Genomic DNA, 16,188 nt, shown 5'->3' with positions numbered 1-16,188 from the left:
TCATGATTATTATAGGAACTTACTAAAGTGTAATTTTAACCATTTCCCCTTTACTCACAAATTTATACAATTTTATCATTGTTTATATATTCACTTACTAAAAAGTCATATTATTCAGCTAAATATCTCCTAAAAGTAATCTAAACTATTTTTTAATTAATTGTGTTATGTTAGTCACCATACAGTACATCATTAGTTTTTGATGTCGTGTTCCAAGATTCATTGTTTACATATGATACCCAGTGCTCCATGCAACATATGCCTTCCTTAATACCCACCACATGCTCACTCATCCCCTATCCCCCTCCCCTCTAAAATCCTCAGTTTATTTCTCAGAGTCCACAGTCTCTCCTGGTTCATCTCATCCCTCTGATGCCTCCTCCTTCACTTTTCTTGTCCTTCTCCTAATGTCCTCCATGTTATTCCTTATGTTCCACAAGTAAGTGAAACCATATGATTATTGACTTTCTCTGCTTGACTTATTTCACTCAGCATAATCTCCTCCAGTTCCATCCATGTTGATACAAAAGTTGGGCATTCATCCTTTCTAATGGCTGAGTAACAGTCCATTGTGTATATGGACCACATCTTCTTTAACCATTCGTCTGTTGAAGGGCATCTTGGCTTTCTCCACAGTTTGGCTATTGTGGCCATTGCTGCTATGAACATTGGGGAGCGTATGGCCCTTCTTTTCACTACCTCTGTATCTTTGGGGTAAATACCCAGTAGTGTTTCTTAACTAATCCATTTGGGAGACTTTTTGGTCTTTTAAACTGAGTTGGCTTATTAAGAAGTGGATTGGTACATTCAGACTACTATCATGAAGGAAATCAACACCATGTGTAGGTACCTAATCACAATCACTAGTTTATTCTTAAGCAAATCCCATAAACTTACATTTATTATCTCCAAAGCTAACAAATACCTTAGTCAAATACCTTAGTTAAGCGAGGTTCATTCTGACAAACTGCACTGGCATCCTGGAGAGCCTGCTCATAGTTCTTCATGGTTAAATATAACTCTGCTCGCAGCAGCAATAACGAATTATCTCTAGGAGCTGAAAGACATGGGCAACAGAAAAAAATTAAAATGACTACATTTAAAAATAAATCTTTAGGTCACTAAAAATATTAAATTGGAAAATAAACATAAAGGCAAAAGAAATATTTCCGCCCTCAAATCATATGTGGTTTAATAGCTTGATAAGGATACTTTACATAGCTTCTCTTAGGAAAACAGAAAGAGTATTAACAAGACTTCAAAATGCACCAAGACTAGGCACAGGATAATCTACAATAATAATTAGTAATTGCTGAATCATCTTAATGCTATAACTAGGCCTTAAAAATGAAGAGTTAAAATAACTTTCTTGTAGGGTGCCTAGGTGGCTCAATGGGTTACACATCTGCCTTCAGCTCAGGTCATGATCCCAAGGTCCTAGGATTAAGCTCTGCATCTGGCTCTTTGCTAAGTGAGGAGCCTGCTTCTCCCTCTCCCTTTGTCTGCTTGTGCTCTCTCTGTTAAATAAATAAAATCTTTAATAAATAAATAACTCTCTTGAAAGTACACAAGGAAATTCATACTCAAGAAACAAAAACGCATAATTTGTTTTCTTTTACAACTGCATGGATGTGGACTTACCATCAAAACTGTACCTACAGTATGTCATCTTAAGTGAGAAAAGAAGGGGAAAAAAACTTCCTCAAACAGAAGAGAGCTTGAGAACTGCTCGTATGAGACTATGGAGAAACACCTACCTACGCAGAAGTCAAGAGTGACTCTATGAGCTGATGTATGGTATGTGAAGTCCCTGACTTGGCAAGGTACCATGGGAAAGTGACAAAGCCAGAGCTCATGAAAGGAGAGACATCACAGCCATTTTCATACTGATGGACCTGGTTCAGTCTACCTACACTCATCACAGCATCTTTGTTATAGAGCAATAGCATGCATTTTAATTGACAATAATATTCTAAGTACCTAATGTGTTCTCATTTCTCTACCTAATACCTGTTTCAGTTTGCTCCAAACCCTAGACCCTGACTCTCTCTCAAACTTGGTACTTTCTAAATGCCACTATGTCTCCTCTTAGTTTATGCAGGTAAGTGAGCAAGTGTACATAACAGAACTCATGCAAAAGGATATTACATCAAGACATGGTGGGGCTACTTATGACTGTGTTATTGCTACATATGTATAATATAGGGAAGATCTGACAAGGAAAAAAGGCGGAAAAAGAGGAAAGAAATGGCAGAAATGGAGAATCTAGCAATAAAAGTTGGATCTTTTAAAATAACATTGACTGGTTAAAGATTTTTTCTGCAAAAAGCCAAACAGTATTTTAGGTTTTGTAGGCCAGGGAGAAACTTAAGGCTATTGTACAGGTCCTTATATAACAAGAGAGAAAACAAATTTTCACGCAAAATTTTTTATTGACAAAATTTAAAAATAACAGTAATAATTTAGTACTTTTTAAACACAGGTCTCCTAATTAGAAGAATGGAATTCTTTGGGAAAAGGGACATTTCCTTAAAGTTCAAAGTTGGTGTTCCGTATAATCAAAATGAGTTGAAAATTTCCATGTGTTGGTTATGATCTTTAATGAGATTTTATGTTTTTCATCTTGGAATATGAAATATGGATGTCAATCTACAAGCATATGGTTTTAAAATGAGCATTTTTTTGTTGTTTAGAAGCTCTTTGTAGAATTCTATTAGATTCTTCTCATATTTGTCTCTGGAATATGTCATTATAAAGTAAATATAATTACAGATTAATCATTTCCAACTGAAGACTAAGTGAAAGTTCCTCAAATGCACAATTAAATGCACTTTCAAATACAAAAATAACCTGTAGAGATTTTGAAAATCTCAAAAAAAAAAAAAAAGCCTGCTAGAACTATAGTTTGAACTTAAATACTCATGCTGCAAATGTGGATGAGACTGAAGATCTCTCACTTTGTCCCCACTCTGCCAGAGTTGATTCTCTTGACTCTTCTAAACAACCATATCATGTGCAAGGTGGCATGCTCTGGCATGTTAGGTTTTATTTCTTGCGTTTCTTTTTTACTTCCACATTGCTGTAACAGTAGTGATAGCAGACATTTTTCTTTTATTCTTGAATATAAAAAAGGACATGTGGAATGTTTTAACATAAATTATGTTTACTGTAAGCTCCTGACAGAGAATATTCAAAATAATTACATTTCTCTCTATTCCTAGTTTTCTTTTTTTTAAGATTTTTTATTTATTTATTTGACAGAGAGAGATCACAAGCAGACAGAGAGGCAGGCAGAGAGAGAGGGAAGCAGGCTCGCCGCTGAGCAGAGAGCCCGACGCGGGACTCGATCCCAGGACTTGAGATCATGACCCGAGCCTATGAAAGCATTATAACAGTATGTGAGAGGTTCCTTGGGAGTGTCTCTCTTTAAATCTGTCTTTATAGTGAATTACATTGAACAATTTGTCTAATACTGAAATACCCTTAAATTCTTGGGGTGAGCTCATCTTGACCTTCAGTCTTACTATATGGCTGGATTCAAATACTAAGAAATTTAATTAAGATTTTGGCAACTAATGTACATACGTAAGACTAGCCTATAAATTTTTTCTTAAGCTTTACTTGATTGTAGTATCAAAACTATATTAATCTTACAAAATTAAATGCAAAATTTTCCATATCTCTCTATGATCTGAAATAAGATGAAAGTTAATCTTCCTTGAAAGTTTGTTCAAACTTGCTTGACCACAGTGTCTTTTTCAAGACAAAAGCCCTGAGTAACACTTCTATTTTGTTTATGATTATTGGTCAATGTCAAGCTTTTACTTCTTGGGTCAATTTTGATAATTTATAGTTTCCTTAAAATTCTCCTTTTTACACAGTCTTTAAAATATGTTATGTTCTTTTATATCTGCAATTATGCTTTCTCTTCATTCTTGATCCCATTTATGCTTTTTCTTCCTCACATTTGCCAAACATTTGCTTCTTTTATTGGTCTTTGTAATGAACCAGCTTCTGACCTCTTAGCAAACTCAATTTTGTTTTATTTTGTTTCACTAATGTTTTCTTCATTATTTCCTTGCTTACACTTCTGTTAACTTACTTGATCTTGACAAAATTTTTGGAGTTAAAAACACTCATTTACCTTTATTTTTAATCATTCTTTTCTAATGAATACATTTAAACCTCTACTCCTCACATTCTTTTTTTTTTTTAAAGATTTTATTAATTTATTTGATACAGAGACAGAGAGAGATCACAAGTAGGCAGAGAGAGAGGGTGAAGCAGGCTCCTTGAGCAGAGAGCCTGATGCAGGGCTTGATCCCAGGACCCTGAGATCATGACCTGAGACGAAGACAGAGGCTTAACCCACCGAACCACCCAGGTGCCTGCCTCTCTACCCCTCACATTCTAAAGTCTCCTTTTACTCGAGTCCAAAACAATCACTTCCCATCAAACCGTTTTCTTTGTTGACTTCCACCATTTGGCAATCCATTTATGAAGCCAGAACTTCATAATTTAATCTTTTAAAACATTTCAAATAAATCCCTATACATTTCCTAAGCATTAAGCCTTAAGTTTAATAAAACTGAGAGAATTTTTGGAGGAATCACAAAAAATAAATGGAAAAGGAAAAGCAACTTAAAATTCTTTGTGTGGAGACAGCTTATGGAAGAAAACTGCATGTGGGCACCTTCCAAGAAACTGATAAAAATATCCAAACAGTTGATCAATTATCCCTTGTATGAGGAAAGGAGTCAACAAGAGTACAGTTTGAGAACCAGGCTTTGTAAGGCAAAGAAGAGATAGTCTATTCTCTACATTTGTGTTTAGGGTTAATCAAAGACCGTTTTCCAACTGCAACCCAGGGTCATCATCATGCTGGGAGCTAGAGTTACCACCATAAGACCTGTCATATGAGTGGGCAGTGATGAGAAGGAGAGAACTCTACACGTGTTATTTAGGAAGAGTTGAATGATTTGATACACAAAGCAATGACAGCTAAGTAGTGGTCCTGGTGAAGAGAAAGAATAAACGGCAGTACCCCTCATGGGTTATTTGTTCAAAGTGATGTAGGACTTACAAAGTCAAGGCTACAAATCGTTAAGTGTGTATCTTGAACTTTCACATACATATACACCTGAATGATCACTATCCAGATCAGGGCGTAAGAAGGCTCCTTTGCATACTTTCCAAGGTCGTACCTTTCCTAAAGGTAACCACCATTCTGACTTCTATCACCGTGTACTACTTTCACCTTATTCTAAATTTATACACAGGGTTATATGAATAGAATGTACTCTTCTCTGTCACTATCATTTTCTGAGACTCCTCCATATTGCTGTATGTCTCTGTTTCTTAAAAAAAAAAAACAAAACTTGCTGCATAATACACTGTATGACTTGATTTATATACTCATTCTACTGGCAGGTTGTTATCCAAATATTTTTGGCAAGTATTTATGTGTATATATATGTGTGTGTGCGTGTGTATATATATATCTGCCATGAAGATTCTTACAGATGTCTTTTGTTGGCGTAAGCATTAATTTCTATTTGGCATATACTAAAAAATGGAAATACTGTGCCAGAAGTTATGTTTATGTTTATCTTTAGTAGGCACTCCCAAACATATTTAACTTGCACCAGTTTTCACTTCCACCAGCAATGTAAGAGTTTCAACTGCTTCCAATACTTGCCAAAACTAGATACGGTTACTCTTTTTCATTTTCAGGTATGCTTTAATATCTTATTTTAAATTTGCATTTGATAAGTAATTACATTGGGCACCCTTCCATATATTTATTGCCCATTTTGATATCTAGTTTTACAAAGCATCTGTTCAACTCTGCCTATTAGAGAGACTTCCCTTTTTGCTCTTGAACTGCACACATTCTTTACAGTATTCTGAACTGACATTCTCATTTAGATACATATTGCAAATACCCATCACCTTTTTACTCTTTTGGGAGGTCTCTGGGGAACAGAAATTATTCATTTTAATTAAATCAAATTTATCTATCTTTTCCTATATGGTTATGCTTTTTGTGTCTTAAAAAGTATCACCTACCCTAAGTTTATGAAAATATTCTATGATTTCTTTTAGATATCTGATTATAATTTCCATGTGTGATGTGCAATGGGCATCTAGGTTCATTTTTTCCCAAATGGATAGGCAACAGACTATTTTTTTAAAAGGTTTTATTTATTCATTTGACAGATACAGATCACAAATCGGCAGAGAGGCAGGCAGAGAGAAAGGAGAAAGCAGGCTCTCTACGGAGCCGAGAGCCTGACACGGGGCTCAATCCCAGGACCCTGGGACCATGACCCGAGCCAAAGGCAGAGGCTCCAACCCACTGAGCCACCCAGGTGCCCCTCTTTTCTATGTGTCTATACTTGGGCCAATACAACTCTGTGCTAATTTCTGTAGCTGTATTATAATAAGCCTCTGTATCTTATAGTATCAGTTCTCCAGCTTTCTTATTTTTCCTCATTATCGCCTTGGCCATTCATCAATTTCCACCCAAACCGTGAGGTGAGATTTTGACTGAGAATGCACTAAATCTGTGGTTCAATATGCACAAAACTGACGTCTTCCACTTATTTAATTTCTCGCAGAAATGCGTTGTATTTTCAGTATAGAGGTCTTGAACAACTTTCAAGTATTTCAAGATCTACCCTGACGACTTTTTTGATTACATAAGTGGATTTTCTATTCTGTTTTTTTACAAAGTATATATAATTATCACTGATCTTTCTGTATTAACCTTATAGTCAACAATCTTGATAATCCACTTATAATTTCTAATAGTTCAAATGCTCCTCTGAAGTTCCTATGTACTCCAACATGTCATCTATAAATAATGTTTTATTTTTCCAACCTCAATACCGTTTTTCTCCTCGCAGTACCAGCTAGAATCTTTACACAATGCAAAATGGCAGTGATGGCAGCGAACACCATTCTCACCTTTTCCTTCAGGGGAAAACATTCAGTATTTCATCATTATGATGGTTGCTTAAGATTTTTTTTAATGTAAATTAAATTTAGTTAACATATAGTGTATTATTAGTTTTAGGGGTAGAATTTAGTTATTCATCAGCTGCATATAACACCCAGTGTTATTACATATATCAAGTGCTCTCCTTAATGCCTATCACCCAATTATCCCTTTCCCCCACCCGCCTCCCCTCCAGCAACCCTGTTTGTTTCCTAGAGTTAAGAGTCTCTGATGGTTTGCCTCTCTCTCCATTTTTATCTTATTTTACTTTTCCTTCCTTTCCCCTATATTCATCTGTTTGGCTTCTTATATTCCACATATGAGTGAAATCATATGGTATTTGACTTTTTCTGACTTATTTCACTTAGCATAATACCATTTCCATCCATGTCATTAGAGATAGCAAGATTTCATTCTTTCTGATGCCTGAGGAATATTCCATTGCATATATATACATCTTTAGCCATTCACCTGTCAATGAACATCTGGGTTCTTTTCATAGTTTGGCTATTGTGGACATTGCTGCTATGAACACTGGGGTGCATGTGTTCCTTCAAATTACTATTTTTGTATTCTTTGGCTAAATACCTAGTAGTGCAATTACTGGGTCATAGGGTAACTCTATTTTCAACTTTTTGAGGGATCTCCTTCTGTTTTCCAGAGTGGCTGCACCAGCTTGCATTCCAACCAACAATGTAAGAGGGTTCCCCTTTCTCCACATCCTCGCCAACATGGGTTGTTTCCTTAGTTGTTAATTTCAGCCATTCTCACAAGTGTGTGGTGTATCTCATTGTGGTTTTGATTTGTATTTCCCTGGTACAGATTCTTGTAGATGTTCCTTAATATATTAAGACTGTTCCCCTGTATTCCTACTTTCCTAAAAGATGTTAACACAGGTCATATGATTTTTCTCTATTCTATAGATGTAGTGAATTACATTGGCTGATATACAAGGATTAAATGAACACTTTACTTGATTGTGAGGTGTTTTAAGTGTACCACTGGATTCAATCTGCTAATATTTTGCTTCCTAAAGGTAACCATTGCCCTTACTTATAATATGCTACAGTAATTTTGCCTGTTTGGATTTACAAATAGAATCACACAGTAAAAAGGCTTGTGAGTCTGGCTTCTTTCACCCAACATTGTGTTTGTGATTTCTTCACATTGTAGTGTGTAACTGTAGCTGGTTTACTTTCTTTCTGTATAGTATTTCAAAAGGCATCATAATATAGTCCCTTATTGCATTCTTATTGGACATGTGGGTTGCTTCCCCTTCAGGGCTATCTCTACATAAGGATATACACTCTTGCACATTCTTGTACATTCTTTCAGTGCACATACAGGCAAACCTTACTGAAACTGCTCAGCCAAAGGACCTATCTAACATTTCAAATACTACGAAACAATTTTCCAGGTGTATAATTTGCAGACCCATCTGTAGCATATGATAGTTCTCATTTTCTCCATCTTCTCCAACAGTTGATATTGTGATCTTCTACATTTCCAGAAGCTGTTTTTTTTTTTAATCTTGAAGATTTATTTATTTTAGAGAGAGCATGAGCAGGGGGAGGGGCAGATGGGGAGAAGGGGAAGAGAGAGAGAGAGAGACAGAGAGAAGCAGACTCCCCACTGAGCAGGGAGCCTGCCACTGGGTTTGATCCTGACCTAAGCCAAAATCAAGAGTCAGCCGTTTAACTGACTTGGTCACCCAGGTACCCCAACAATTGTTTTTAAAAATTCTATACTTCTATTGTCTAAGACAGTAGCTACTAGTGTGGCTAGCAGGCAACAGAAATGGGGCTGGAGCAACAGGGGAACGGAGATATTTACTTTTTAATTTTAACTAATTTAAATTTAAAAGCTGATATTGACCAGTGGAAAATTTTGAATTTGGAACAGTTTCAATATGACAATCTACTTTTTCAACCCTAAATTCTATGAAACTGAAATATAAAGGAAGTATTTCTGATGAAAATTTTGTATCCAAATTGGGGTAGGCAGCACATGTAAAATACACAATGCATTTGAAAGGTTTTTAAAGTAAAATCTCCATTTTTTTACATTGAAGGTATGGTGAAATAATATTCTGGATGTATAGGTTTAAAAAATATTAAGATAAATCTCATCTGCTTCTACTCACTTTTTACATGTGGCTAAAAGGACATTTAAAATTACATTATGTGGCTTACACAGTATTTCCACTGGATAGTGCTGCTCCATGCTACATATACATAAACAAGATAGATGAAAATTAAAAAATATACAGCCTGCTACAGTGTGGATATATTGGCTGCAAAAATGGTACAGAATACTTGTTATATAACGCAATTTCACTGCTCTACTTCAACAAAGAATCCCCCAGTTAAACACAGGTGCGCCCTCTAAAAGAGAAAACCTTAACTCTAAATTTAAAATAAAATGCATAATGACTACAGCACACAAGATTCTTTCAGTAACAAAAAATTAAACCAATTCTTCTTGGCTAGTGGTTTAAATCACATATAACCTGTAGCAAAAGGAAGTCTGGTCTTTTAATCTACACATTCTTAACAGGTGGGGGGAGGGGTCAAAGAGCCTGGTGCTGGTCGCAGATTTTAGTTATTTTTTAAAAATTAAACACAGACACCAGTTAATACAACAATCTAATAAGCTAATCACATCAAAACAGCATCTAATGCCCTTTAAGAGAGAATGTACAAGTAATAAAAGCAGAATGCAAGGGGATCCTTCCTGAATTCTTTAGCTGAAACCCCCAGAGCAAATCCTCCACATCACCAAGGCACTCCGTTTGTGCGCCTCGAGGGTGTTAGTCATTCGCATTTTCCTGCTGGCAAATAAAAACCACTTGGTCATCCTCTCACTTCTAGACAGCTCAGATGGGAGTGAAAGGCAGGCCTGGCCTCGCAGGTTCTGTAAAAGACAGGACTACGGAGGGGCAGCTGGCCTCTGACACCAGCCACCCCGGTTGCTGGCTGACCTTACCACCTTCGTAAGAAAACAGCCCCTAAGCCTGAACAAAGCTCTCCATGTCCACCTCTGCTACTCGACAGGTGGGCAAGGCTGGCGGGCCAGCTCCCAAGGCCGACTTACCCAGATCCAGAGCCTGGTCGCTCCTGAGCAGCGCGGCCTCGGGCTGCTGCTGGCGCTGCAGAGTCCGCGCCTGGCCCGCCAGCCTGCGCACGCGACACTCGGCCGGGAAGCACTTCTCCAGCAGGCCGTTCAGCACCACGTTGACTCGCCGGGCCTGCGGTCGGGCCGTCCCCGACTCCACGCAGCGCTTGCACACCGTTAGCCCGCACGGTAGGGTCACCGGCTTGTGGAGCAACCTCTGGCAGCGCGGACAGCCCAGCAGGTCACGGGGCGCGATGGGCGCCGAGGCCGACTGCTCCCCACGCGGCTCCTCGGGGGCGCGGCCCGGCCTCCCATCCTGTAGCCGCCACTCGCGCCGGCCCAGGGCGCACGCGAGGCTGCCCACCAGCTCCCCCAGCTCCTCGGGCCGCAGCGCCCCGAGCCGCGCGGCGCCGCGGAACGCGCCCAGGGCCTCGGGTAAACGGCCCGCGCGAGCCAGCGCGTCCCCCAGCCGCAGGCACAGGCCGCGGTCGGGCTGCGCCAGCCCGGCCAGCATCGAGCGAAAGAGCTCCGCTGCCATTTCATACTCGCCAGCGCGGAAGGCCTCGTCGCCCTTTTCCAAGCGTTTGGCGAACGGCTCCCCGCAGTCGCAGCCGGGGCACTGGGGCGGGGGCGGCGGCGGCGGGACCGGTTCGGGGCTCATAGCTGCGAGGCTGCGGCGCTGTAAGCCGGGACGGAAAAAGCCTAAGCGAGAGGATGCTCCGCTGCCTGGGGCCGGGCGGCGGGAGCGCGGCCGCCGCCTTCGCCGAGGGCCACGCGCGTCTGGGGGTGGCCGCTCGCGGCCGCGGCTACCACAGGCGGGGGAGGGCGCAAGGCTGGGCGGTGTCCCCCGCGCGGCGTGGGAGGCCAGTCCCGCAGGGCCACAACCCCACCCGGACAGGGGCGGGGCAGACACAGCCCAAGTCCCCGCGCAAACCCAGCGCCTTCCTCGCCCCGCTCGCTTATGTAACCCCGGCCGCCTGTGAGAACGTGGCGACCCCCTCCCCACGTCCGCGTTGCCTGGAAACGTTCTCCCTCCTGGTCCCGGGGCGGCCGGACGCGCGTGTGCGTGCGCGTTCGCCTACACGCGCCCTTCGCCGCGCGCTCTCTTCCCGACGCCGCGGCCGTGGCCGCGCCCGGAACAGGTGTCCGATGCCGGCCCCGCGCCCAGCTCTCCTCCAGCTGAGGCAGTTACAAAGCACGTCACGAATTTGATTCAGGAAGCTGTCTTAGGTGACAGGAGAGCCTGAAGTGGGCACTGAACAGATCTCCAGCAAGCTTCCTAATGGAACTCTAAATTTTGCACCGGACATTTTAGAATGAATTTAGAACACTAGTTTTAATAGAGAACCTAAAGAAATCCCGTGCTAGGTGCTGGGAGGAGGAGGAATCTGAGAAATGGCAATTGTACTGCGCCCCGGATTTAGAAAAGCAGAAATAGGATTTTTAAAAATGTCTCCTGACGTGGAGTACTAGCAGACAGAAGTTGCTGGAAAGAAGGAGTTAAAAGCTACATTGGTGTATGAGCAAGGACTAAATGTTCTGTCTGTGCTCATTAACCAGCTTTTAGAATTCTTCACTAGACCTGGCCTATTGTTTCTCTATTGTTCCACCATATATATTCTATGTATTTGAATGCAATTAAAGGCAATATGCCAAAATCTGTATGCTCATTATGTCAAGTCGAAATTTCTTTATTCTAAATTTGTGAGGCTTAACAATACAGCTAGTGACTAAGGAAATATAAAATACGTTAATTAAATCTGGTTTGGGAGAAGGGGAAATGCCTCTTCTTTAGGTGAAGAGAGAAAAATTAGACTAATTTACAAAGGGGAAAAAAGAGACAATTTTGGCCATCCTTCTAGTCCTGTAATCAATGCAGGGTACATCCCACGACTTCCCATCCCTCCGCCCAGCCCCTTCCATGAACGATTTCCAAAGGTCACAGGGCGCGACGGTCTCTCTATTTTGACCGGTAACAGTTACAGTAAAGTATGTTTTGATGTGTTTCTCATTACTGAATTATTCCAAACTCTCTTTTTAATCACTTTTGAGTTTTTAAATCTACTTTTATACAGTAACAATTCACTTACTTGAAGGTTGCTTATTCAACAAATTCACAACCAGCAACCAGAAAGCTAGGGGGAAAAAGCTGAGAAGTTAGTACTACAAAGACGATACTCTAAAGATTACACATCTTTCCATTTGTTTAAGTCTTCTCTGATTTGTCTCAGCGATGTTTTGTAGTTTTCAGTGTACAGGTCTTATACTTTTTTTTCACACTTATCCTTAAAATTTTCATAATTTTGGTAATAGTGTAAATAGCATTGTTTTTAAATTTCAATTTCTGCTTATTGCTAGTATATAGAATCCAATTATTCATTCCATAGGTTACTTAGAGGTATGTTACTTAGTTTACAAATACTTGAGATTTTCTAGGTAGATTTCTATTATTGATTCCTATTTTCAATCCACTGTGGTCAGAGAACATACTTTCTATGACTTGACTATGCTTAAAATTTATTGAGACTTGTTTTATCGTTCAACTATGTAATATATTAGTAAATTGTCCAAGTGCACTTGGAAAGAATGTGTATTCTGTTGCTGGGTGGAATGTTTCTATATATGTCAATCAGTTGGATGGTAATACTGGTCAAGTCTTCTATATCCTTACTGATAGTCAGTATACATGTTTTACTGATTGTTGGGAGAAGGATATTGAAATCCCCAACCATAATTATGAATTTATTTCACCTTACAGTTTTGTCAGTTTTTGCTTCATATATTTTGAAGAATCAGTATTAAGATGTCAATTCTCCCCAAATTGATTTATGAATTCAAATCTATCTCAACCAAAATCCCAGCAAGCAGGAACTTCTGCTCTGACCTCAATTCTAGGAGGAAGGACTATTTGGCAAAGTGGAGTAATGTGAATTTGCAAGAAATTCTTTGTTAGAGTGAATTACAGACAAGGAAAAAGAAAGTGGTATTATTTAGCATGTACCTTAAATCTTAAAAAGAATATTTCATAATTTCCAGGGAAAAGATAATCATGAATTATGATGAAACTTTATAACAGAAAGGAGACTCATAAACATTAATTTCTGCCAATGTTTTATTGTTATTATTTTTTTCAGTGTTCCAAGATTCATTGTTTATACACTACACCCAGTGCTCCATGCAATACTTGCCCTCCTTAATACCCACCACCAGGCTCACCTATCCCCCAACCCCCCTCCCCTCTAAAACCCTCAGTTTGTTTCTCAGAGTCCACAGTCTCTCATGCTTCATCTCCCCCTCCGATTTCCCCCAACTCACTTTTCCTTTCCTTCTGATGTCCTCCATGTTATTCCTTATGCTCCACAAGAAAATGAAACCATATAATTGACTCTTTCTGCTTCACTTATTTCACTCAGCATAATCTCCTCTAGTCCTGTCCATGTTGATGCAAAAGCTGGGTATTTCTGATGGAGGTGTAATATTCCATTGTATATATGGGCATTATCTTCTTTATCCATTCTTCTGTTGAAGGACATCTTGGCTCTTTCCACACTTTGGCGACTGTGGCCATTGCCGCTATGAACATTGGGGTACAGATGGCCCTTCTTTTCACTACATCTGTATCTTTGGGGTAAATGCCCAGTAGTGAAATTTCAGGGTCATACGGAAGCTCTATTTTTAATTTCTTAAGAAATCTCCACACTCTTTTCCAAAGTGGCTGCACCAACTTGCATTCCCACCAACAGTGTAAGAGGGTTCCCTTTTCTCCCCACCCTCTCCAACACTTGTTGTTTACTGTCTTGTTAATTTTGTCTGCCCAATGTATTATTAATTGAGGTCACAGTGGTAGTGGGAATTGAGGGTAGGTTCAGATTACACCCAACCTCACATGATATTGTAGACTGTAGCTTTCACTTTGAGTGAAGTGGGATGCCATTGGAGAGTTTTAAGCAGAGAGCTGACATGATTTGACTTACATTTGAAAATGTTCACACTGGTTGTTATGTTAACCTATAGCAGGTTATTGTACAACCTCAATAATAACATAAGAAAGTTATACTTCCACTCTCCATCCCACCTTTTGTGCTATTCTATCCTAGATTTTTTTTCTGGAAAAATCTTCATTTTGCCTTTCATTATTTTTAGTGATCACAGAGTTCTAAGTTGAAATTACTTTCAGCAATTTAAAATGTTTTCCATTGCTCTGGCTTACATAGTTTCTGATAAGAAATCTATGATTATTCTTTGTTCCTCTTTAGGTAAGACATCTTTTTTTCTTTTGATCACTCTTAAGGTTTTCTGCTTAACACTGTTTTCAGGAATTTGATGTGTCTTACTGTGTTTTTTGGAGGGTAATTATTTTTACTTTTTGGGTTCATTGAGCTTCTTAGACTCAATGAATGTACATTGTTTAGATCAAATTGGGAAATTAGAGAGCCATTATTCCTTCAGATATATGTTTCTGTCCCTCCTTTTCTCCTTTTAGTAGTTCAAGTACACTAGAGTACTTGATATTATCCCATGGGTCACTGTTCATTTATTTTCAGTCTTTTGTATCCCTGTGCTTCCTTTTGGATAGTTTTTTGGATACTCTATATGCATTTTGGATACTATTACCATCTATTGCTATGTGTTTAAGTTCACTAATCGATTCTTTTGCAGGATCTAATCTGTACATTTTTTTCTATCCAGTGATTTTTTTTTAATTTTCAGAGATTTTTTGCCCCTTAAAGAATGTTATGCACTTATTAGAAATGAGATTTACAAAGGATTTTTTATGACATAGACAAATGTTTATGAGATGATATAAAATATATTCATTAAAAGCATAAATTAAAAAATAAAACCAAAATTATACAATTTGACCTCAACATTTAAAATGCAAAGAAAAATGACCAGGAGAAAATATTGCAAATATTAAGAATGGGCGTTGTTTCCAGGAAACAGGATCATATGAGTACTCTGTTTCTCTGGTCTCCTTATACTGTTACTACTTTCAAAACTTCTACAGAGAGCATTATGTTGAGTTCAAAGTAAGAATGACAATCCCTTTTTATTTATTTAAAGATTTGATTTATTTGAGATAAAGCAAGAGTGAGACAGAGAGAGAGTGTGCACAAGCAGGGGGAGCAGGAGGCAGAATGAGAAGGAGGATCTCTGCTGAGCAGGGAGCCTGATGCAGAGCTCGATCCCAGGACTCTGGGATTATGACCTGAGCTGAAGGCAGACGCTTAACTGACTGAGTCACCCAGGCACCCCGACAATTATTTTTTTAAAAAGCAATACAGAATGACTGAGCCATCCAGGTGCCCCATATCACCACTCTTTATCTATTTATTTATTGATGGACCCTTGGATGCTTCCATAGTTTGGCTATTATAAATAATGCTTCAATAAACATAGGAGGGCAGGTATCCTTTTGAATTAGTATTTTTGTATTTGGGGGGTAAATGCGCACTAGTGCAATTACTGGATTGTAGGGTAGTTGTATTTTTTTTTAAGATTTTATTTATTTATTTGACAGAGAGAGACACAGTGAGAGAGGGAACATAGGTGGGGGAGTGGGAGAGGGAGCCTGATGTGGGGCTCGATCCCAGGACCCGGGGTTCATGACCTGAGCTGAAGGCAGACGCTTAACGATTGAGCCACACAGGCACCCCGGGTAGTTCTATTTTTAACTCTTTCAGGAACCTCCATACCGTTTTCCACAGTGACTACCTGGGTTTGCATTGCCACCAGCAGTGCACAAGGGGTTCCTTTTTCTCCAAATCTTCACCATCACCTGTTGTTTCTTGTGGTGTTGATTTTAGCCATTCTGACAGGTATGAAGTGATTTCACATTGTAGGTTTGATTTGCATTTCCCTGATGATGTGTGATGTTGAGCATTTTTCATGTGTCTGTTGGACAGTGGGATGTCTTTTTTGGGGGGAAGTGTCTGTTCATGTCTTTTCCCTATTTTCTAATTGGATTGTTTGGTTTTGGGGTGTTGAGTTGCGTAAGTTCTTTATATACTTTGGATACTAACCCTCTATCAGATAGGTCATTTGTAAATATCTTCTTTCATTCAGTAAGTTGT

General features: G+C 39.4%; 1 protein-coding gene across 1 annotated transcript in view; it reads right to left on the bottom strand.

Moving 5' to 3' along the window:
* The window catches only part of LONRF2 (LON peptidase N-terminal domain and ring finger 2), a 43,685-nt gene extending 32,666 nt beyond the window's left edge, over window positions 1–11,019 (bottom strand). The window contains exons 1-2 of the mRNA XM_045980196.1: window positions 10,094–11,019; window positions 939–1,057 (exon numbers count right to left, since the gene is read on the bottom strand). Of these exons, the coding sequence (XP_045836152.1) occupies window positions 939–1,057; window positions 10,094–10,775 (801 nt within the window). The 5' untranslated portion in view covers window positions 10,776–11,019. The remainder of the gene's footprint in view (window positions 1–938; window positions 1,058–10,093) is intronic.
* Window positions 11,020–16,188: the final 5,169 nt, after the last annotated feature.

Source organism: Meles meles, chromosome 16 (assembly GCF_922984935.1).
Source record: "Meles meles chromosome 16, mMelMel3.1 paternal haplotype, whole genome shotgun sequence".
NCBI classification, from domain to species: domain Eukaryota; kingdom Metazoa; phylum Chordata; class Mammalia; order Carnivora; family Mustelidae; genus Meles; species Meles meles.
Note: the sequence above shows the minus strand (reverse complement) of the source record. Positions and strands in the feature narration are given on the sequence as shown.